General features: G+C 46.9%; 1 protein-coding gene across 2 annotated transcripts in view; it reads right to left on the minus strand.

Annotated features, from left to right (window-relative positions):
* LOC119186683 (putative cytochrome P450 49a1) overlaps positions 1-25,695 on the minus strand; it is an 82,058-nt gene that overhangs the window by 19,608 nt on the left and 36,755 nt on the right. For both annotated transcript variants that reach the window (XM_075872446.1, XM_075872447.1), the window contains exon 5: positions 7,940-8,102. In XM_075872446.1, the coding sequence (XP_075728561.1) occupies positions 7,940-8,102 (163 nt within the window). The remainder of the gene's footprint in view (positions 1-7,939; positions 8,103-25,695) is intronic.

Here is a 25,695-nt window from a genome sequence, read left to right on the forward strand (position 1 = left end):
TATTATGCTACAGGAGACGCTTACGGAAACAATGAGCCTGCCAGGCTACACATCACATCACGAAACCTCCAGATGGCCGCGGTATCTGCACGTTTGTGTCCAAGAAGTACACTTTCATTGAGCACAATTTGCACATGGCAAATAGCAAAATTGAACACTTTCTTTTAGAAATTATACCTGGCAGCAACCTTAAAATAGCATTTTAATACTCCACATATATAGCTCTCCAAAAGGCAGGCACCATCGCTTCAACTCATTGTTATCAAAAGCCGTTGCGATTGCTAGGAAAGTGGACGCACTCATAGTTATAGCGGGAGATTTCAACGCACCCCATAAAGCTTGGCGCTACCCTCGCACCACTGCCAAGGGGCCGAGCTCTGGCAAGTGGTATCGGATCTGAATCTTACTTCGGTCACTGACCCCACGTTTCCTACCCGCACTGGAAATTCTCGCTCTAGGGATACTACTCCAGACCTCACCTTTGTCACAACTACGGGGGAGGTATCATGGTTAAACTTAGGAAAAAACTTGGGGAGTGACCAATGTACTTTGAGTACGGCATTACAAATTCAAGCAAAGCCCCCTAAAGCTTTCAAATTTACAGATTGGGACCTCTTCCGTAAGATCAGAGCGAAGAGCGCAGAAGAGATTAATGACTCACCGAATTTCGACAAGTGGCTGTCTCAGCTGGTCAAAAACGTCAAGTCGGCCACCAGAACGATAGAGACTGATCTTCCGATCAATAAAATGGATAGTACGCTTGCTCATCTTCTTGAGGCTAAAAGCGCCCTGCTAGCCAGGTGGAAAGCACACCGTATGAATCGAAGACTGCGAAAACGCATCGCAAGTCTTAACTAGAAAATAACGACTTACTGTCAGACGCTGGAAAAACAGCATTGGGACGAGATTCGCAACAAGGTGGATGGTCAGATGAAAGTTGGGGGAAAATGGAACCTTCTCAAACACCTGCTGCAGGAGACCCAATCTAAATCTAACCAGACGCGCTTGTTAGACCGAATACTGCACTCAGAAAGGAAGGGTAAATCGGACACGGAAATAACGAAGTGTCTGGCACAGAGATACCTCCCTTTGGACACAACCCGGCCTCTTTCTGGCTACGCGCAATACACGGGATCACCAGCCTTTGAATTGGACAAGCCCTTCCAGGAAGCTGAGGTCCGCACCATCCTAAAAACAATCTTAATGGAAACTCCAGCCCGGGCTCGGATGGCATTACAAACAAGACACTACGCAATTTAGACGATGACTCTGTCACCTACCTCACCAAACAAATCAATCGTATTTGGGAGACGGGGACTTTCCCTGAGCAATGGAAAAGGGCGTCAGTTATTCTCATACCTAAACGTGGCCGGAGTCCCAGTTTTAGCAACTTACGACCCATTTCACTGACGTCCTGTATAGGCAAGGTCGCCGAGCATGTCATCAACGATCAAATATCAAAGCACATAGAGAAGACTAACCTGTTTCCGTACAACATGGTAGGTTTTAGACCACACCTATCTACTCAGGACGTCATGAAAATGCTGAAGCATCACATAATAGATCAGGAGACAAAAGACGTTAGAGCTATTCTCGGTCTGGATCTTGAAAAGGCCTTTGACAACGTCTCGCACTCCCACATACTTGCCTCCATGTCTTCTCTCAACTTAGGAGCCAACTTTCACAAGTTCACCAGCTCGTTCCTCAGAAATAGAAAAGCCACTATACAGCTTGGGGATCTCAAGTCTGAGCCCTACGATCTCGGTTCCTTCGGCAGCCCGCAGGGCTCAGTCGTCTCCCCACTGCTTTTTAACATTGCAATGTGTGGCCTTGCTGCAAAGCTCTCAAACCAAGAAAGCAACAAGTTCGCCATCTGCGTGGACGACATCACCATATGGAGTGTCGGTGCCTCGGAGGGATCTGTGGAGAGCTCTCTTCAAGAGGCCGTAGACTGTGTTGAAGTCTACATAAATGAAATGGCCCTCAAGCTCTCACCAGCAAAGTCCGAACTTTTCTTCTATCGACCCACGAGACGGGAACCCAAACCCCAAAACTGGCAACCACTGGCTGACATCGACATTAGGCTGCACACGGCATCGGGGCCGCGTATTCCAAGGGTGGACTTCATACGCGTTCTGGGCATGATTATCGAGGCTAATGGACAGAACGGCCGCACGATCGACCGTCTGACTTCTAAGGCAGTAGGGGTCATCCGACTAATCTCACGCATTTCCAACAGTCGGGGTGGTCTTCGAGAGCACAACCTCCTCAGACTATTCCATGCATTCTTAATAAGCCACATAAGCTATGTCGCATCTATGCACAGGTGGCAACTCCATGAAATAAATAAGTTGAACATCCTCATAAGGAAACGCATCAAGAAAGTTCGTGGCATTCCTATGCGCACAAGCACTGAGAACCTTATGAAACTTGGAGTCCACAACACGCTCGAAGAAGTTATCGAGGCTCAACAAACGGCACAGGTTGCCAGGCCTTCGATCACATTAGCGGGGAGAAAAATTCTGCTTGACACTGGAGTCAACCCCCTGATGCTCGAAGTGCAAAATACGCCACTCGATGGTTATATACGCTCTTGCATCAAAGTATGCCCCCTTCCACGAAATATGCATCCACAGTACAACGCGGGCAGGCGTGTCGCTCGAGCCTCTTCTCTTTTAGCTCAAGCTCACAAACACTCGTCTGTTTCATGCTTTGTTGATGCCGCCCAGTATGGCGTTTCCGCTCGCTTTGCGGTAGTATCCGTAGATACTAAGGGTCAGATTTTATCCTCGGCGTTGGTTCGAACCACTTCTCACAAAGCAGAACAGATGGCCATTGCACTTGCACTCCTTAATCCACAAAGGACTGATATTTACACGGACTCTAAATCCGCTGCTAGGGCCTTCGCTTCTGGTTCCGTGTGCAAGGAAGTTTTGAGAATTCTCACTCACAAGGAACTCACCCACCACACAATTATTTGGTTCCCTGCTCACCTTGGCTTGAGGGTCGGAGGCCTTCCCATTGTCAACAAGCTAGCCCACTCCTAGGCGCGAGGCTTCACTTACCGCGCCGGGACTTGTGCTTCTCAGACAGAGGAGTCAGCCACCAGCCTTCATTTTAAGAACATTTTGACTACCTTCAACGAGATCGCGAAGCATTATCAATTAGGCCGTAGGTCCTTTCCATTGCCACACGAAAAAAAGTTGTCTAGGCCACAGGCAATCTCTCTTCGCATGCTTCAGACGGCAACATACCCTAGCCTCGTAACCTATAGCCATTACTCCGATATTTCAGAACTTTGTCCGGACTGCCAGAATCGCAGTGATTTTAACCACATGCTCTGGAGGTGCCCCTGTTTACAAAAAAATGAAGAATTTTCTGAGAACTCCTTTCATTTAATGCTCACGAGTCCGGTTCTCATACAACAACTCAAGGCTGTCCAGAATGCCGACGATGCGGCGGTGAGGCTGGGCCTCCCCGTCCCAACGTGGGAGCGGCCCGCGATCCTACCCCTATAAAACGGGGGTGGAATCCTTCAGGACCCCAATAAAAGTTTTCATCCATCCATCCAACACAGGGTTACAAATATTAGGTTGCCATGCACACCTTTTATTCCTTTTTTTGTGTAACCACTTTCCGGCAGAAGCTACACCTCATTGTCTCTCTGCCTTCAAGAATATTTCGTATTTTAGGGGCGAAGCTCCTTATAGCGGCATCCGTTCGTCCCCCGTAGTATGTAAAAAGGATAACATTTTGACCTCCAAGGTGGTGCCGGTGAGAGACTTCTTCTGTGCGTTGTTGAACAATAAAAAATAGTGCTCAATGTACATGTCAATAGCTGCTAATGGGGAATGAGAGACAGGAGCATTCGGCTTTTAGTTAACGCGCAGGCTGCGATCACCATTAGCAGCCATTGGCATGTACATTGAGCACTATCTGACAAGAAAGGGTTGCTACTTTATACTCGCTGGGTGTAACCTCCTTAGCTTTAGAAAGGTTTAGCGAGCGTTGAGCTGCAGTGCCATGAATACAATGAACTTGTATATACCATGAATGAACTCGAGGTGGTTAAAAATGGGAAGTAGATACGAAGCGCAAGCCGTAAGAAAGTAAAAGCCGAATTCTCCGCCTCTCATTTCCCATTAGCAGCCATTGGCATGTACAGTGAGCACTATCTGACTGAAAAAGTTTGCTACGTCATACTCGCTGGGCGTAACCTCCTTGGTTTTCGAAAGGTTTAGTGAGCGTTCGGCTGCAGTGCCATGAATACAGTGAACTAGTATATACCATGAACTGGAGGTGGTTAAAGGTGGGAAGTGGACCCGAAGCGCAAGCCGTAAGAAAGTGTGCGTGTGCCACCTCTCGTTTAGTCCATGGAATGTCCGCTGGATGGCGGTGCTTCTATATGGGGAATATATGATGAAAAGATGCAAGATGGTGGTACTTGGAGTGTTGAATAGATGGACGAACGGACACATAGACAGATGCATGAATGGACGCATGAACGGACGCAGGGGCGGCTGCATGGACGAACGCAGGGACGGACGCACGAACAGACACACGCACGGACGGGCTGATGGACGCATGGACGGTCACACTGACGGACGCATGGACGGACGGAAGCAAGAACGGACGGACGAATTCTTCACCCCACTCTCCATCATTCACTCCGTGGATAGGCTGCCAATTTTTTTTTGTATAAGCTACAGAGCACAACGGGAACAGTGGTGTTTTTTTTCTTCAACTAACCCGGCCACTAAAGACAACGATGGAATCTTCGTTGTCACGAGTGTAAAACTGCGAAACTCTTTACTGCTGATCTGATCCTTCAACAACCAACGAATGCCTGCGTCGATATCTTTGCACATTAAGAAGCCCCTAAACCAGCAGGCGTCGAAACTTTGTTGCAATATTGAGTTGTGTACGAGTGTGCAATGAACGCGTAGCCATTAGACAGTTTTGAAACGGCGCCGTACTGGCAGAATTACACGCGTTTCATGATCCAAAGTTGCAGCTCATCCGTTTAGCGCTTTTCTTCGCTACCACTCGTTCTCGGGCTCATTTCTTCCAAAATTTCTTTTCCCCCCTCGTCGAGTGTTGCTGATCTCGCACGCAATCTCACTTTACATACCGTCATCGCTGACTGGCCCTTTGAAACAGCGTGTACTGACGGCAGCCGCGACTCTGTCAACTCTGTGCTTCTTGGTTAACTAGTGTAGTTGCAACAACGACCCGAGCTCTGGCGGATAGTACCGGTACGGACACCCTGTTGTGCGCTTGCCTTCGAACGGTCGCCCATGTATGGCGACACGCCTTGCAGGAGCACATCCGCTCGAGGTGAGAGGTACCGTCGCCACATTCCCCAGATCACGGCCGACGATGCGGGTTGGTGCATGGCAAGATTTTTGCCCGCTTGTTGCTACTCCCGCCTATACAAGCGTACGTAAAGGGGCAAGAGGGCAGCCCCCTTGTATCCACCTAAAAGAGGAGATGGAGTGCTAATTCAGCCCTAAACATTGATTTCATGGGGAGGAGAGGCTGCGATGAATCCCCCCTCTCGCCCCGAAGGGTAAACCTGCGCGCCCTTATGCGTACACCATGCTAAGATCATCATCAGTGCAAGTGAACGTGCCGATTGGCTAACGTGCACGCACAGGCAACACGACGAAGGGCAGCAACAAGTGTGGGCAGCTACTTGCAGACTGACCGTAAGTCGCAAGTCAATGTTGAACCAAAACGCAGCTTCACTTGCTGGCAGCATCACAGATTTTACACGTTGTCGTCACGAACGTCACTGGGGAGGCTGGAAGGGCCCGGACAAGAGAAGCTCTTATTTTTGAGAATTTGTGGTGAGTTCGCGACTTGTAGCACTGCCGTATGTGACATCGTGGATCGCAAAGGCATTTTTAACAAGATGCGCGTATTTATCAAAATGTATGAAAAAATATCGCAAGTGGTTTGGGGTCTTTTCATGGCCTTGATTTTCTGGGCACAAGTTTGCACAAATAAAAAAAAATTATTTTTACCGGCTATAATTGCTTAGGTCGCCGTAACAACCGAAGATCAGGACATGCAACTCAACTCATGTACCTCATGATATACACGCCACGCTCACAATGCAATGACGGCTGATTCTGTAGCTTGACATACATCAAATTCGGTATTGCAAGACGAGATTGTATGACGAATATAAATGACAAGTGGGAATATGAAAATCATGACATGTCACGTGCGACATGACTTGCACGCCACACTCATGGCACACTTGCGGCCGCTTTTCTCGCGTGACATGCACAAAATTTGATACTTCGCGATGAGACTGTGTGAGGAAAATAAATTAAAATTGGTGATATGAAAATAATGACGCGTCTTGGGAAACACGAGTTGCATCTTAGGCTCATTATATGCTCCCGACCAGTTCGCTATCTTGATATGCACTAACGTACGCATTCACTGATGCGTCTGTACGACAGGCATAAATGGCAGATCGTATAATAACATAATGAAATCGGTGTCATGCACATGATTTACATGCCGCGCTTATGGTGTCCTCACTACCGTATCGCTAGCTTTATATACACCAATTTAGGTATTCGATGGCGTTACTGTATGCAGACCATCAATTGAAAAAAAAACTATATCCAAATTATAACATGGCGACAATTTTCTGCCACGCTCATGCACGCCGGCGGCCATTTCGCTAGCTTTTATACAAAATGTTCGGCACTGCATGACGTGACATTATGACGAACACAAATTACAAATGGTGATGTAATAACATGACACCTAAGGTACAGCCTGACTGCCTTGCTACGCTCATGATACACTTGCGTTCAGTTCGCTTGCTTCAAGTACACCAAAACTCGTACTGCGTGACGCGACTTTATGATGAGCATAACTGACAGGCGTTAATGAAAAATCATGGCATGCATGTCATGCACAACGTGATTTGCATGTTATAACTATGGTGTGCTCACGGCTGTTTCGCTAGCTTCATATATGTCACGACTAGTATTGCGTCATGTGACTGTATGACAAACATGCTTGAGAGGTCTTAAAATGTGAATCTCGACGTGTATATTAGGTATAGCATGACTTGCTCCCTGATCGATCTTTCGAATTTTATCAATTCCCACAGTGCCTTGATCTTATTTTGTTCCGAAGATGTTTTTTGCAAAATGTCGCAAGTTGCATCGCAGACCTGCATTGGGAACTGCTGATCTTCATTAATTCTGACGAACGTCTCCTTTATTTTAATGCCGGTGCAAACGCGCGTCTCTCCACGAGAGCTGTCGGTCCGCCCTAATTCAGCGAGTGGTCGTGATGCGGCGCTATATGAGAGGTCGCGCTGTTGCCGTCGCACGTGCGTCCGAGCGCTTTTCCCCGACAATGCGATAGACGTTTTTTCCACACCAATGTCATATGTCTGTCAGATTCGCTCCTTCATGCTGCTTCTTTCTGGCTCGAGACAATGCCGCCACCACGTCACAAAGTAGCGCATGCAGAAGCGTTGCAGTGACGCTTCCTCGCTGGTTGCCCGCATACCGCCACCAACAGTGACACGCTATCTCAAAGCACTGTATATTTCACAGAGCCAGTGTGACTGCCAATAATCTGAACACGAGAAATGCCACACGCCGCCCCATGGATCTGTACACAAGTGAACAAAAATTGGAGAGGGAGCCGAACAGCTGGAATTGGGAGCATATGGCTGATACTCATAAAATAGAGCAGGCGTTGTCCTGAGTAAGTGTCTTATGAGACTCTTTCTTGAAGGAGATGTTGTAGTTGTAAAATACTCACTGGATAGCTATTGCGAGAATACGCAATATTTAATGATTGCATGAGCTCATTCATGACGTAATAAAGGCGTTTACAAAAATGAATATTTCATAACTAGCCGAAAGAAGAAAAATAACTAACAATAAAAATGACTTACTGTATCCGTTCCGCCGACAACAAAATCGTGAAGAAAAGTGAACATTTCCTTGAAGTCCATCTTCTGCTGGTTGTAGAGGTGCCGGAGGATTGTGCAGTTCTGACTGCTATCGCGCTTTGATTCGTCCTCTTCCGCTGCTTCCTTCATCATGTGAAACATGCGCCTACAAATGAGAATAGTCTGTCAAAGAGCCATGAAGCCATCCTCTTTTTCAAATATTTTCTTTTCGCATAGAGTGAACAAAGGCAAAATTATTGGAAGTATCAAATAATTTTGACATCTCATGCTAAAGCTGGAGAAAATGGTTCAATACAATAGAAGGTGACCTTGATTTTTTTAAAGCACTGATAAAAAGTAAAACCTTCAGCGCAAGCACAAAGCAATGAATACGACATGAAAGTGTTAGAGAAAGAAGGAATATAGGAAAGGTAGGGAGGCTATCTATAGACTACGTCCAGCTTGCTGGCCTGCGCATCTTGTGACCACCGTGCATCTGGTCACAGCGAAAGCTGAAAAAGCAGCCTTTGGGAGCTTTTTTTTTTTCAGTTTTTTGGGCAGCTGGTACAAGAACACTTACAAGTTACACACTGCACCTATTTTCATAATAATTTTCGTGCAGTATAGACGCATTCACGAGGCCATCCTTCGTCATTCTACGGAAAAGCGTGGTAAGCGGTACACACAATGAATCTGGTGCGTTTTTTTATGCTGCGACTGACGGTGACGAAGATTTATGCCTGAAGCTTTTGTAACGGGTTGGAGCATTCAACAACCTGATTGTTTCACAATTCTCATTGTGTGACGCCTGGATGATCTTTGCTGTTCCAAAACGCATTATTTCTCAAATAATGTATTTCTTCCCCGACATCAAGCCTGCTGATGGCCAGATTACAAAGGCGTTTGAAGCGTCAGCTTTTTTCAGTGATGAAGTACTGGGATATCATGTAGGGAACCCGGGTTCGAATTCCATTGTGTCTCTGGTGTTTTCAGTTACACGTTTCTTTTTCCTATTTTAGTCATAGTGGTTACGAATACAAGCCGTGATGGCAAACTACGGCACACGTGACCCTTGTTGTTATATAAAACAGCTTTCGCTGTTATAAAGGAAGTAGTAGGATAGGGAGAGAGAAGGCTTGGCAATACACATAGAGTCAGGTTTCACAGGTGGTTTTTCATGTCGAAATTTCCGGAGCCCTCCCCTACGGCGTCTCTCCTAATCATATGGTGGTTTTGGGACGTTAAACTCCAGTTATCAATCTATCAAACCAGATGGTTTCTCACTGCTGTTGCCTTAAACTAACGCAGAATGGCTTGCGCAAATTTCTGGGTGACTGTGCTGTGAAGCCAGGCTCTCAGTGTCTTTAATTCACAAAGGGCCGATCATCAAGTTTCCACTGAAGGTGAAGTATGCGATCCTGTTCAAATTGCGAACAGTGGCACAAAATATTATCAATAATATCTACACAGTTGCAGTTATCTCACACGGATCAATTGGCGATACGATTGCCTAATGAATTGGTAAGCGCTACACCACCCTCAGCCGACACATTACCGTACCGTCTCATCGAGAAATCTTTGATGGCAGTTGTAGCTAGAGTAACCATTTCAAGTATTGTGGGAAACCCGATGGAGCACCTGCATTCTACATACCTTAGTCTTAAGTAGACGCTGAAACAACGTGTCGGAGTATCGCAAGGAGTAGAGATGTTACTATAGGTTAGCTTATTCCTTCCTTCCTTCAGCATAAGGCATACGGTAACTCAAAGAAAACGCTGGCGTGAGCAAACGAGGCTGCTTAAGCGTATCGATCTCCAACTGTGGTGTCTGTGGTTTCAAGGCAAACTGTGCGGTGAGAACACGTGTCAAAGGTGAACACCATGTGTTGATCTCCTCTGAAGATACAGGGCGAGCGACAACAGGCAGCCATGCCCGGCTAATCACAAGACTTCTATTCTGCATATGCTCTGCAGCCTTCCTTTGGGATCTCTCCAGTGAAGAACACCTCCGGCTTGTTTCGTACGTCTCAGAGCCGCGTTCTTCGGGCCCCGCTCCCGAGCTTTCAAGCGCACGTAGAATACAGGACACGTGGCACCATATGTCCAACCTGAACTTGGAGCTAATCATAACAGTGACAAAAAAATGCACCTACTGAAGTGACCATATAGCCGCTATCCCCCAAAAATGATTAAAGGTATACAAGCTTCTTCCTTCACCACGCTAATATAAGAGCAACCTTGATGCATTGACCAAAACCCTTGTGGTACCACTGCGCGAGCAGCTGGGGTAACAGACTTCACCTTGTTCTGTTTCTTATTTTCAATAATTTGCTATTACAGTGTGGCACCTTTTTGTTTCCTGAGTATTGATTTTTTGAAATTGTGTACTATTACTCGCTTCAAAACGCTCGAAGGTACATGCGCTGTCGATACATCCTTAATGAAGAGCACGAAAGAAGTTGACAAACGAAATAAAAGCAGGAACACGCAACGAGCGCTGTCTGTGAATTCAAACATTTAACAAGGCGAAAGGCTCATATTCTTGATCAAATAAACAAATTTACCGTCAGAGGCTTCAACATGAGCGATGCCAAAACCATGAAGTGATAATGTCAAGGTTTGACGTCATCAGGACATCATGGATAATTAGAATCTCTGACGTCATCACTTGATGTTGTCGCCTGCCTGAAATCTAAAAGAAGCTATAGGCAACACCAAGTATTCACTCACTGCATGCGCGCACTGTTCGTGCTGGAACATTTGTGTGAACCAGTATTTCCACTAATAGAACCACCATTTTAAAGACGATAGTTTTACTAGGATACTTCAAACAGGTAAGTTGATTGGATAATATGGGTACTAATAAAAGAATTTCAGGTGAGTACAGCTGTCCAAAAAGTGTAACAAAATGGCTTGAAGGAGGTGTACAAACAAAATTATTAGACCCGACGTAACTTACAGCACTGTGATACTATCACAGATCACTAAAGAAAACAAAGAGAAAAGACACCACAAAAAGTTCCTATTCGATCAGCATCACATATTGTTTGTGTAGAAAAGTAACACTTTTCTACACTTAGAAAAAGTGTACAACAATTTATAGTACTTTGTATGCTACTATGGGAGAGCAGCAAGCCGTCCCAGTTACGCGAGCATTCCGGATAATCAGTTTATAAAAACGTTCTTAACAATTTTGTGTACTTTGTTCTTTACAGCAGGGGAGTGAAAAGCCGTCGCAGTCATTACAAAGCATGTGCAAAAGTATTGCTCTGTCTGTCTTTCCTCGGGTTCGTGTGTTGAACGATTCATTTAACCCCTTGCTCAAAGCCCACCCATCTGAATTGATGGTTGCGTTTATACGTAAAAGTTATCAATCAAAAAGCAAATATTACGCATACCTGAGACACATTGCTACGTGAGTGTTACGAAGTGTACTTTTTTATTAAATGCGAATCATTTCTTTGCGTACTGCAAGCACGTTTGGCATCTATCTGCGTATCTATCCACCTATCTATCTAGCCACTTGCCCGACCACGGTGGTCTAATGGCTAAGGTACTTGGCGGCTGACCTGCGGGTAGCGGGATTGAATCTTGGCTGCAGCGGCTGCATTTCCGATGGAGGCAGAAATGTTGTAGGCCTGTATTCCTATATTTAGGTGCAATTTATAGAACCCCAAGTGATCGCAATTTTCGGAGCCCTCCACTACGGCGTCTCCCATAATCATATGCTGGTTTTGACGCACTAAACCCACCACAGTGACTGATCAATTGATCGATTGATCTATCAAGCCGCTTACGTCTGGGTGCTCCTGTGATCACCCTCTTAATTTGGCATGAACCAAAATTAGTATGGTAGGGTAAGAGGGTTTTGCGGATATTACGAGCTGGTCAAGACACGAATAAGGCAATGCTGTCGCATACGTCGTCAAACACTTGCCACCAGACAGTGGCACATACCCACGGGCAAGCATACCCGCGTACCCACTTGTATTCGGGTATGGACCACAGGTGAATGACACTTGGTATCTATCGAGGAACGACAAAAAAACATGCATGGGTAGCGAGCCTCAAGAAAAACCTGACATCGGCAGCATTGACTCCACGAACGCAAAGAATAAATGTCAGGGTACTAGCAGAAATCAAACCAAAGCATTTTGCAAGGCATTCAAGCAATATACCACAGAGAAATGCCACATCGATTCCCAAGGTACGTAGGTTCTGCCAAAAGTTTTTAGAAAATGCATAAATACGTAACTAGAAATAAAACAGTTTTTATACGTTGCGCCGACGATGTGGCGCTATTACCCAAAACGCGAGTGCTTCCTATGCTTTGCTGAAAAATGCAGGGGCTTTAACTAAAACGAAGCGGTGCGTCTGACGATCACTGTGTCTGCGTTCTAAAAAAGTTCAATTCTTCGCATTACTGTCAGTTGGTGCCATATCTCACGAAGCACCTCCAGATAGAATTGTCTTTCTACGTCCTTTGCAGGGAGGCACGAAGATACGCGGCCATATTTTGTGAGTAATCGTGTTCGCACGACGCTATGCTCACTTGTTTAATTATTACGTTAGTGTTCAAGGCAATATTGCCACGTTCGCTTGTTTTTAGCATTTTCATGCAACCAGCCAGTCACACATCTAACCATGGACTCGCGCTGTGGTTACTTGTGTGGCGTAACTCTACGTTCCCAAATACTCCAGTCTTCCGTTCAGCTGTACGCGCGAAATGCCAACACTATGGAGTTTATTTTGCAGCTGACGCAAGCGCCACTGAAAACTTTGGAAGGTTAAATAAGGCATTTATAAAAAAAAACGCATTTCACCGACAAGCATATTGTTCGACGACCGTCAGCTGTGTGCGCCGTTTTAATTACACTTCGAGTGCCATTCTGCTTCTTAGTACAAGATGAACCAATGCGGTGCTCGACTGCAGACCCGAAGGTCACAGGATGGAATCCTGGCGGCAGCGGCTGCAGTTTAGATGGCCGCGAAATCGCTCGAGGCCCATGCAATTAGGCTAAACTGCGCGTTGAAAAACCCCAGCTGGTCCAAATGTCTGGACCCTTTCATCACGGCGTCCCTTTTAACGATATCTTGGTTTTGGGACATTAAATCTCAAAAAATTATTGTAGGAACTTCTAACAATGAGGAGTTCAGTATTTACAGGCTACGATGGCTTTTTTTTGCGATCACAACACCGGGACACCATATAACAAACTATAAATGATGCAGATTCTCATATGTATTGCATTGATATATATTTACGTAAAGGTAACCCAATTATTATAACAGAAGATGCAACTGAATCGGTGACCATAAAGCGTAAAGTTTACTTAACAAGCGAGCTGTAGGGGGTGCTGGTGTTTAGCAAAACATGATACAAAAGCAACATATTAAACAAAGGTGTAACAGAACCCGAGAACTGAGTAATACCCATTACCGCAAACAAATGTGCAAAACATGTAAAACAGAAAGCGAAAATTGAAGAACTGTTATACGACAAACAAATGCGGAGAAATTTTCTGAGGAAGAGCTTCATTCGAGACGAGCTCGAGCTGGCACACACTGATGATGGTATCTACAGGTGAGGGAATAATACAAATGATGATGACACATCCAATTGATAAAGACGAGTGAGTAACGGCGCTGACACTAATTTCACTTCACGCTGGAAGCAACCTCATGGCCACCTGAGAAAAAATATTAAGAATTGCATCGGGTCGCTTCAGTCGAGAAATGTACACAATATCTTTCTTGTGGCAATGGTGGTCGGAGGGAGCCTTAAATGGTGAGATACAGTGAATAACGGGGGACGTTTGTTCAATGACAATATAAGATCCTACAGAACGACTGAGGAACTTTTCACATAAGCCGGGCACAAGCAGGGGAGTCCAGATAAGAACTACGGCTTCTGGAGAAGAGGTGACAGCACGGTGAGTTGAATCGTAGCAAAACTTTCGAGCTTCCTGGGAGATGCCGCTGTTCATTCGGGCCAGATGACAGCAGTGTTCGAGGCGACACAAAAATAGTGCGGATAAAAGGCCTGCTGAGATAGCAGGAGCCGAAAGAAAGGAGACGTCCAGAGTTACACTAGGAGAGCGGCCATCTACCAGAAATTAGAGAGAAAAGCCAATGGTCCGTTGTGTAGCCATATTATGGGCGAACGTTACGAATGGCGGTGTCCCAGTTCGTGTGGTCAGAGTTTACGTGCATGGCAATCATGTCCGAGAGGGTACGATAAAAGTGTTCTGTCAAGCCATTTGCTTGTGGATGATAAGTAAAAGTTCTCTTGTGGAGGGTGTTGGCGGCGTGTAGAACCTCAGCAACAATGTAACAAAAAAAGACCTTGCCGCGGTCGCTGAGCAGAACACGTTGAGCTCCATGGAGTAAAAATATGTTACGCAGAAAAAAATCGGCTACTTCAGTGGCTGTACCAGCATGCAGCGAGGCTGTTTTCGCGTAGCGAATGAAGTGGTCCACAGCCGTCACAATCCAACGATTTTTATTGTAGGTCACGAGAAGGCGGCCGTACAAGTCAATGCCGACAAATTCGAATGGCATAGCAGGAAAGGAACCGGTTGCAGAAAGCCAGAAGGAGCAGTAGTGGGTCGTTTCTGCCGTTGACATAAGGCACTGTAAAGATGGGAAGGAAGAAGTTGCAGGTGATGGCATCCCACCGCTGCCACCAGTTGTTAAAGGTCGGAAGGAAGGACGCTGGAGGATACGGAAACATAACATGTTTATGGCATAATTTACACATATTTACAGAAAAGAAAGGTTAGTGGTTTCACAAACCACGAGCGTGGTGGTTGAACGTTACATAGTTCAGAGCGACGTCCAGCATTCTGCGGCGTCGTTTTAAGCCCTGTTCGGCTCCTCCTCTCCGAGTGGACCACCAATCACACACACACAGGTGAGGGAGACGAGCATGCATGGTCCACGTGAACACTGCACTGCAAGGTGGCGCCAGCAGGGCTCTTCCTCGTCGTGTGTGTGCCGCTAGTCGAGAGTTCCCACGATCCGGAAAACGTACATCAAAGGGTCCGCCGCACAGCTCGCCCAATTAGCGGGGCGATCTGCGGTGGCCGTCGCGGTCTCTTTCAGGAAGACGCCGTCCCTGTTGCCCTCTTTCGTCGTGGCGTCGCGGCGACACGATGTCGCCTCCGCCGGCCAGCAGGGACAATGCCTGGCGGGCATAGGCAGTCAGCCCGTCGGCTACTTGACTGAGGATTAAAGAAGCGCCGCTCCGCCGTCAGCTCTGGCGCCGGTCACGCCAGCTCTCCTGTCGCTCGATGAGTCGCCGAGGCCATCAGTCACGCTGCTGCTTGAAGGGACGACAAAAGGGTCCACATTTGAAGGACGGGGACTCGCCTTTGCTTGCTGCTTGGTCTGGATAATAGCTCAAATCTTCCACAGCGTCTGTCAGACTGGGCGCCGAAGGGATTGAGAGACGAATCTCCAGGCCAAACCTAACAGCTCCTCCGCCGCCCGGAAAATCTCGGCTGGCCAGCGCTCCCAACCGCTGGGCACGAAGAGAATGGTTGGTGAAGAAGACGATGGCCTGGCTTTTCTCTCTCCAGCTGCGAACTCGAAACCAACTCCCAAACCAGCTCACAATGATTGACAACAACAAGGCGAACCACACAACACAATACCATGCTGAAGTCAAGCACATTGGACCCGCTTAAAACCCTCCAAGCTTCTCAAGAAACACAAACAAAAGAGAAACCTGTACGCAAAAATTTTTAGACAATTTTGTGCCTCGAAAGTTACAACAATCATGGATGTGGAGATGCTTACCAAAGATGGAACAAATTGCCGTGGGAGAAAAGCACACAAAGGCAAACATAATTTGTCCCCATATAACCGTAATCACATTTTTACAAAACTAGCTTTCTCCTACCATTCGCACTACTAATTTGTAACTTACATTTGACTTCATGACTCATTTCATGAAACACAACCAACTAAATTCCACACAAATGCAACCTGAACCTACAAAAGGTATCTGTGCGCATTTTCTATTCTCTCATTACAAACTTCAAACGTAGTCGTGAGTGCCTACGTGAGGGACACCCTGACGCCAACGAAAACTCACTCACAACAGATCAAACTGCGTTTTTATAAATTCCTGAAATGTATTTCTAGCTTCACCGTTCGGTATAGCGTAACGCTTTTCTCAAGAGATCACTTTGAACTCTGAGCACTCACAAAAATAACAAAGAGAATAGGCCTCGTATACGAAGACGCTCGTTAAATGAATGTAGCCTCATGCCAGCCCATGTTTTTAAAGAACGCATAGGACTAGGCTGTGCGCCCTAGCACGACATCATACTCTAATTCAAAGAACGGTAGCATACCAATCGCACACCTAACCGTAGGCCATTCCCCAGAACCTCAACTAAAAACACTTACAAAAAAACTAGAAGGGAAAAACTGCTGCTACAGGAACTTGCCGGGGAGATGACAAAGGAATATTACTTTAAAATCAAAAATAAGCAAACAAACATGCTTCCCAGTAAATTCCTGTATCACCTTCTCCAGCCTACAGCTGTCCCTCACCTCAATCGCACACGCGGCGGTCGCAGTCTTGCCGGATTTCGGGAATTCCCGAGGCAACGTCGCGTCTGGGCTTCAAGCTGAACGGCGCAGTCACGCATCATTAGCGATTTCAGCCTGCCTCTGTCAGGTTCGCGGAGCGGGCCCGAGCAATGCGTGGAAAAGAGTGACGGTGTCCTCTTTGGTCTAGCTCCCGAGCGGTGTTTAGCTATTGTGGCCTTTCTTCTAGGACCAGGACGACACTCCCCTCCACGAAAAGCTCCAAATCTCCACCGCGCATACCGTCGCGAGGACTTGCGCCTTGGCCTACCGTTTCGCGTTCTGTGCCGTACTGTAGGCCACAAAGGGCCTTCCGTTGAACGGGCCGATGATCTACCCTGCTTTCTTTCGCCCTGCTCGTTGTTACACTTTTCTTGCTTTCGCTTAGTCGCGCGCGTACGCTTCAATCTTTTTCGGCGACGTTTGCGACCGACCTTTTCATCGTTTTGAAATTGGTCGCGGGTTGAGTCATCGGCGGTTTTACAGCTCAAGGGTGATTCTGCACCACGTGCCCTACTAAATCGGTACTTTGATTTCTTGGCTGTGTTGCCTTGTCGGGCCGGTTCACCTGTACTGAACCTGCATTCGCGCGCGCCCTGAAATGTGCAGTTGATAAAACTGAAGTACCGACGACTTACACGGGAATGTATTCGCGAATAACCCGCTTTTCTTTTTCTTGTCCGGTGGCTCGGACTCATGCAGGGCAACTTTGACGCCGATGCGAAACGCCTAATTTTGCCTGCTACGCTCAAATTTTGCGAGCTTTCTTCAACGCGTGTAGTGCCTTTTGTCTCGCTCGTGGCTCTTCGACGTCTCTTGCGTCTGCGATGCTTCCTGCGTCTCGTTTCCGAGCCTCCCGATTGAATCTCATGCTCGTGAACCCTCTCGCAACTTTCCTGAGCTGTCTCAGTCGCGCAGTCTAAATGATTTTCGACCAAATTATCTTTATTCTCACCCTCAAGACTGGCGAACTGGTTAACACACTTAGGAACAATGCAGCTGTTTCCCTTCGGAAAATCTTGCTCGCATTCCTGTGAGCTGTCTGCAACTGCACTAATACCATTCTCTGCTTTGGCTGCTGCTCCTGAGCTTTCTCCGGTTTCCTTGCCTACTACCACATTGTTTGCAAGTTCCACCGTCACGACAACCTCAGTTGAGGCCTGTACCAGCCTGTCTACAGATATCCCAGCTGTTTCGCTAGCATCTAACTGGCACAGCACCTCGTCGCACACGCTCTGGCCTTTGTCGGCCTCTCTACTCAGAGCAGCACCTTTCGCAGCTCTCAAACTCAATTCGGCTTTGAAACTGCTGCTATTTTCACACGTGCTAGCCTTCTCTTTGGCTCTAAACTGCACCTCACTCATTTGATTATCGCACTTCTCGTGCGCTATAGTTTCGATTGGCTGAATCTTTCGCCTCATTGCTTCAATTTTCTGTTCCAATTGTTCGAGCACCAAGGCGCGTGCTCGATCACGCTCTTTTGTATCCCTTTTCCATGCCTCTTTTTCGCGTTCCTCTCGTTTCCGTTCCTCTCGTTCCCGTTCCTCTCTTTCGTGTTCCTCTCGTTTCCGTTCCTCCAACCTTTTTAAAGCTTTTAACGCGTACCCAATATCCACCTCACTGGCGCTTTCCAAAATTAGCTCTAAAATTTCTGACCTGCCCATTCCTTCCTTAATCTTAATACCAAGGTCTTTACAAATGTACAAAAGACCATCTTTTAGCAGTGTCTTCACCTCCATGATTGCCGGTATACTTTGGTCCTGCATCTCACACAAATGTAGGGGATCCCTCTAACACACAAATAGGTGATCTCCCTAACTCACACACAATCCAGCTTCTAATCAACGCACACTCAAGAAATGAAGCCTGGAAAGTTATAGCAAAGACCAAGCACTCACCACAGCACAGCACCACATCATGAAGTCCATCTCACCGCTGCCAACCAGTTGTTAGGGTCGAAGGAAGGAAGTTGCTGATGATGCATCGCACCGCTGCCACCAGTTGTAAGAGATGGGAAGGAAGGAGGGTCACTGGATGATGGCATCCCACCGCTGCCACCAGTTGTTAGGGTCAAAGGAAGGAAGTAGCTGATGATGGTATCCCACCGCTGCCACCAGTTGTAAGAGATGGGAAGGAAGGAGGGTCGCTGGATGATGGCATCCCACCGCTGCCACCAGTTGTTATGGGTCTGAAGGAGGAACGCAGGAGGATACGAAAAACAAACATGTTTATGGCATCATTTACACTTATTTACAGAAAAGAAGGGTTAGTGGTTTCACAAACCACGAGCGTGGTGGTTGAACGTTACATAGTTCAGAGCGACGTCCAGCACTCTGCGGCGTCGTTTTAAGCCTTGTTGGGCTCCTTCTCTCCGAGTGGACCACCAATCACACACACAGGTGAGGGAGACGAGCATGCACGGTCCACGTGAACACTGCACTGCAAGGTGGCGCCAGCAGGGCCCTTCCTCGTCGTGTGTGTGCCGCTAGTTGAGAGTTCCCACGATCCGGAAAACGTACATCAAAGGGTCCGCCGCACAGCTCGCCCAATTATCGGGGCGATCTGCGGTGACCGTCGCGGTCTCTTTCAGGAAGACGCCGTCCCTGTTGCCCTCTTTCGTCATAACGTCGTGGCGACACGACGTCTCCTCCGCCGGCCAGCAGGGACAATGCCTGGCGGGCATAGGCAGTCGGCCGGTCGGCTACTTGACTGAGGATTAAAGAAGTGCCGCTCCGCCGTCAGCTCTGGCGCCGGTCACGCCAGCTTTCCTGTCGCCCGATGAGTCGCCGAGACCATCAGTCACGCTGCTGCTTGAAGGGACGACAAAAGGGTCCGCATTTGAAGGACGGGGACTCGCCCTTGCTTGCTGCTTGGTCTGGATAATAGCTCAAATCTTCGACAGCGTCTGTCAGACAGGGCGCTGAAGGGATTGAGAGACGAATCTCCAGGCCAAACCTAACAGCACACAAAGAAACGTATTCGGCAATGGTGGATGAGAGGTAGGCCATGTGAACCAACTGCGTATTTTGTCGTAAGTTTTGTGATAGCCGAGATGCCCTGCAGCAGGATCATCATGGAATGTCTCAAGAACCTGACGTTGTAGACAGCACGGTATAATGGGGACCCATTTGTTTCCTTTGACGTGGTAAATATAGCAATGTAAAGCACCATCGTGAAGTTTCAATTGATTAAGTTGTCGACGAAGTCGGACGTTCGGAGCAGCGGATGCGCCTGCTAAGCATGCTATTATGGAGTGGCAGTAAGGGTCAACGCGTTGATGCGACACTAGGGTAGATGGGTGACCGAATCTTAGCCAACTGAGACCCGCAATGGGTAATGCGGTGGTGGAAATCGGTGATGGTGGGCTATCCCGGTTGGGTAGAGTTCAGCGAACGAGAGCATCAGCATCTTGGTGCTTTTTACGAGACTTGTAGACGACATCGAAATTGTGCTCCTGTAAACGAAACACCCCGCGACCAAGGCAAGCCGATAAGTTCTTTAGCGACGAAAGCGACTACAATGCATTGTGGTCGCTGACGACTGTGAAGTGGCGGCCATGGAGGTATGGGCGCGATTTTGTACCGCCCATACAACAGCGAGGCACTCTTTTTCGGTTATTGTGTAATTTTTCTCGCAGCAGTCAAAGCACGACTGACGTAAGTGATGACACGTTCGCGTGCGGTGTTCTCACGCTGCAGTAGATAGGCACCGAGACCATGACCACTGGCGTCAGTGTGAAGAATGGTGGGTGTGCCTGTATCAAAGTGACAGGGTACCAAGTCGGATGTCAAGGCTTGCTTCAACGCCAGGAAAGCATTTTCACAGTCTTCGGACCAGAAGAATGCCGTGTTACTTGCGAGCAGTTGATGGAGTGGAGATGCAAGCTTCGCGAAGTCGCGTACAAAGCGCCGAAAGTAGGATTCCATGCCGAGAAAACTGTGCAGGTCTTTTTGACTTAACGAACGGGAAAAACTGAAGGATGACGGCAAGCTTTTCAGGATTCGGTCAAATGTCGTCTGTGCTGACTAAGTGTTTTATAGAACCTTAGTCGTCCTGCTTGCGAAGTTGCATTTTTTTGTATTGAGCTCTAAATAAGCTTTTGCAAGGCAACCTAGGACTTCTTCGAGACGTTGCAGATGTTGCGAAAAGGTAGACGAAAAGACTATGATGTCGTCGATGTAGCATAAGCAGGTTTTTTACTTCAGGCCACGCAGTACGCTATCGATCATCTATGTGTTCGAAGGTAGCGGGCGCGTTACAAAGTCCGAAAGGCATTACGTTAAATCCATACAGCCCATCTGGGGTAGAAAAAGCGGTCTTCTCTTTGTCAGATTTGGACACTGGTATTTGCCAATAGCCCGGTCACAGGTGAAGGCTGGAAAAGTACTCTGCGCCATGCAACGTATCTAGTGCGTCGTCGATTCGTGGGAGAGGGTAAACATCTTTGCGGGTTATTTTGTTTACTACCCGGTAATCAACGCAAAAACGTTCTTTTCCGCCTTTTTTTGCACTAAAACAACTGGCGAAAACCATGGACTCAAGGAAGGACGTATGATATTCCGTCGAAACCTGTATGAGATGTTTTTCTCGATTATCTTGGTTTCTGCAAGAACCACGCGGTATGGGTGCCGGTGAATAATTCGGGAGCCGTCAGTCTGAATTCGGTGAGTCGCGGAAGTTGTCATACCTCGGACAGCAGAATAAACGTCGAAAAAACAGAGATGTCGATTCAATAAATTCAGCAATTCTTCACTCTGTGCTGTTGTAAGACGAGGCCTTATTATCACCGATAAAAAAAGTGGGAGAGTTGAGTGGTGGCGACCTTGGCTTTGGTACATCTTCTAGACTCGGAATGGCGACGATTTCAACGAGATGCGGGTCAATAGCGCAAGTAGGTGTGGGATGGCCAAAGAACATAATCTGAAGTGGTGACAAGGCGAATGCGCTCTTCGTGTTCCGATACAGAAGCGTCGGTGGCATTGAGGTAGATGAGGCGCCGAGGACAAGAGATAGAAGTGCATACAGACGACAGAAATCCCACACCAATATAAGTTCATGGGTACACTCACGGAAAACTGCAACGGCAATATGATTACAAATACCGTTTATAAAAACACAATCTGTACACTGGGCGACTGGGCAAGTAATGGTGTTCATCGCAGCACGGAGAGACGGGCCCGAGTAAGGTGTGGTCACTTTGCGAAGACAGGAGCTAAGGTCAGACCGAATACTCGAAATAGCAGCGCTAGTATCCACTAGAGCTTCAACGCGTATACTTTCTGCAAACACTATTATACGTCGTAACTGTATAAAGATGCGCTTTGGTTGATTTACTGTGTGTAAACTGTGTGTTGGGTGTGTAAACCTGTATTTGTATGTTGAATTCTTTCCTTTTTCCTTTTCTACGTGACTTGAGTGCCTAACATGTACTTGCTACTTGTACCGTGCCCACCTGCTTGGACCTGTGAAGGTCTGCAGTATGCATAAAAAATAAAAAATAAATAAAATAAAAACAAGTTCGATGGTCAGTCTGGAGAAAGGGCTGGCTGTCCAGTGAATGCAGTTTCTGCTCCCAAAACTGCACTGAGTTTTCCGAGTGGGCATTGAGAACATTGGAGGTGGGTCGCAGAGGCGACACGGAATGGCAATTTGGAGATGGTAAGTGGCGGCAAGACTTACAGGAGTTCAAAGGCATACCCATACTGTGGAAAGGAGAGGGCAAACGCTGAAAAGAAGACCGGTAAGGCATGCGCTGCTAGTTCATGAGTAGACTGAAGCGTCCGCGTTCCTCTGGAGCGTAGCCACGTCGCCCGTCCTAATGGCGCCTTCGGCAAAAGCGAGATATGTGACCCTTGTAGCCGCAAAAATAAAAGATCGGGCGAGGAGGACGCGGAAAGGTGTAATACAACTGTGAACGCATCGGTGGTGACACTGACGCCACAGGTACATGGCGACCTGGAGTATACCACTGGGATAGTGGTGTGTGCTGAGAGCGTCGCAACTTCGGCGCACCTTGGTACATGACGAGGTCTTGATTCGGTCGAACAAGGTGAATGTGACCCAGATGCCTTGCCTAATGATTTCCCGCAAGTTGGTTGGAGCTGAGGCTAAAGTATATGGAGGAGAGCAGGAAGAGCAGCGCCCATGAAGCTCCTTGTGAACGATGTCGCAGACCAGGGCACAGATGTCGAGGGCCGCAGGAAGACGAATGTCCGAGGCATCATAGCAGACATGAAGAGCCTGAAGTTCGTCTAGTGTCTGACAAATGGTGATGACATCTTGAGTCGTGGTAGGATTTTGGAACGCTAGGGTGCTGATCGCGGTGGTATTTATGCCTTTGACAATATGGCGTATTTGCAGCATAGATGAGTTTACACGCTTGCACAAGGCAAGAACATCCTCAGTGTACGAGGTGTCTGATTCACCCGCCAGTTGAATGCGTTCAGCAAGCTTTTTCGTTGCTGCCTCAGCGCCAACACTGCAGGGAAACCAAAAATCTGACGAAGCTGCCGTAAGAACGTGTCCCGGTGGGGAAGATCTTGCAGATGGTTCATAAACCAGGTTTTGGCAACATCAGTCAGGTAGAAAGAAACCGTACGTAAGTTGTACAGAGTATCGCACCTTTTCAACTCGCTGACGAGGTCGTATGTGTGTATCCATTCTTCAACGCCATCTCCTTTGAGAGCCGAGAACGCTGGCGGATCACGCTGGTGGATGTGGATGGCCGGAGTCGACGGCGGAGGCTGCACTGGGCCGGCGATGTTGGATAAGCCAGGATTGTCTTGCACTGCCATGTCAGGTGGTAGGAGACGACGACCCCACGTAGAGATAACGTGCGGTAGGATTTGGGGATCAAGAAGCACCGTTCACCACTTATGAGGAAGAGCTCTATTCGAGATGAGCTCGAGCTGGCCCACACTGATTACGTTATCTACAGATGAGGAATATATACAAGTGATGATGACACATCCAATTGTTAAAGAAAAGTCAGTGACTGCGCTCACATTATATATATAGGAGTGCTATTGGCACGATTGCATGTGATATTGTCATTATTCAAATTTTAGGGCATAAATTCTTTTATAGGATAAAGTATTTTATGCTAGGGTACACCACTGCTGCGATGATGTATTTGCGTCATAGATAAGACGTTGTAAATTGTATACTAACAGTCTGCAAAGGAAAAAACATTACCACGTGTCTGCATGCTACCCTGCAAAGTACATCGAAACACGATAGTCTTCTGACTGATAAGAGAGAATAATAGGTTTCTTTGACGTTTTAGCCGAGTAGATTGGCGGGTTCTGCATGGGATATGCGCCATCTACCATGAATGTGAAGAAACGAAAGCATTTTAGAATAGAAACCTATTTGTTGGTTGCAGCACTACGTCAAATAAGGAAAGCGTAGGAAACACCCACTTTTTCGTTCATGGTGTCGCATTGTCATCGCAGCGTAATAAACACTGCCGTCTTTAAAATAATGTATCAGTGCATTTTCTAAATAAACACACTACCTAATACCTAGTATTGATGTTGCACCTCAAATATGTGTAATATTTGTTTTTTTTTATTGACAGTGTTCAGAACTATGAAGGCAGGCTAATGACGTTCAGCCCGTACCTTTGTCGCTGCATCCCCCTATACGTTGACCTCAGCATACTTCTTCTTAACAAATTATTTACTTTAAAATTAGCAGTCATCATGTTTCGCCTTATTCATCACTATGTGCGCATAGAAAGTTTCTCACCTGAATTTTCGACTAATAATAATAGAACTCGTTTCTCTGTGCGTGAGAATTTCCATTTACCTAAAGCTCGCACAAACTATAGGAAAACGACTGCTAAATTTCCTGGTGTGTCCGTGTGGAACTCAATTCCTTCTGAAATTTCCTTCTGAAATTTCACGACAAGTTCATTTTACCGACGAACCAAAATACACTTAATCACTGAACTAACTAGAACATGTTAGACATAGGTGCAATTAGGAAATTGAAATTGTTGCATTTTTCACTTTCTTCTTGTTTTGCACTGCTTTGATGAATTGTTCAATATATGTGTAATTACAATGTCGCTACTCCAATAGTGTAATTGGAGATGTACACCACCTCTAAAGAAAACGTAGTTTATGTATGGTTTAGTTCTGCTCTTCTGATTATTGTAGACTTGTTGTTTGTCTTCGTGTTTTCGAAAATTGAGTAAAGTGTTTTCGTTCATTTTGTTCACGCTACACATTGTATTTAGAACTTTGTCACAACGCCAATTGTCTGCTGCGTATTATGCATCATCTTATTCTCAATATGTTAGGAGGTCCCTCCGACAGTTTTTACTCTGGGACCTCCTCGTGTACTCCGCTTATCTGTTCATTTATATGTATGCTTACCCTTCAATAAACTTCCACTTCAACTTCCGTTACAAGATCAGCATGGCTAGGCTTTGAGCATAGGCTTAACGTTTGCCGGGTGGCTAAATCGTTAGACAGACACCCACAGCTGGACAGACACAAGCACAGACTAAGTTTTTTTGTTGTTGTTGAAGTATCGCGAAAACGACTATCGTCTTCAAAACTGAGAAGCGAAAGTTCTGCCGCAGGGCGTCCAACCAGAAACCTCTCGATCCACTGCGCACAGTGTTAACCACTAGGCCCCGAAGCCGACATTATCAGAAATACTGATGGCAGGCTATTTACGTTTTTCATACGTCGTTTGGGGGCCCTCAGAGCTCGGAAACTTAAGTGGGCATCAGTAGGGAGATGGCACGAAAGGCTTGCGTTGGTAGCGTTGGGTGCGCTGTCGTCGCCTCTTGTGTTTTCATGAGCGCCGCCTCCACTGAGCATGATCTCTTCAGCGCACGTGCTTATCGGACTCGTAGTTCGGCAGAGCACGATGGTCGCTTCCCTCCCTGCCGTGGCCGGGTTTATGAAAAGAGCACGCTGATTACACACGAAGGAGTAAGAAATGTGACAGTTTGCGCTTGTCCTGTGTGTATTTGTGGGTTCGTTTTGTGCGTCTTCCTGTTTAACAGCGCGCTTTAAGTGTCGAGCTGTGACAGTTACTTGTCCCGCTCGTCTTATTGAAAAGTATTATCTTATTCAATGTATTATCTTATTCAAAATCTTATTGAAAAGTAAGACTGTACCCCTACTTCGGATAAGATGGCAAATG

The sequence above is a fragment of the Rhipicephalus microplus genome, chromosome 8 (genome assembly GCF_043290135.1).
Source record: "Rhipicephalus microplus isolate Deutch F79 chromosome 8, USDA_Rmic, whole genome shotgun sequence".
Classification (NCBI taxonomy): Eukaryota; Metazoa; Arthropoda; class Arachnida; order Ixodida; family Ixodidae; genus Rhipicephalus; species Rhipicephalus microplus.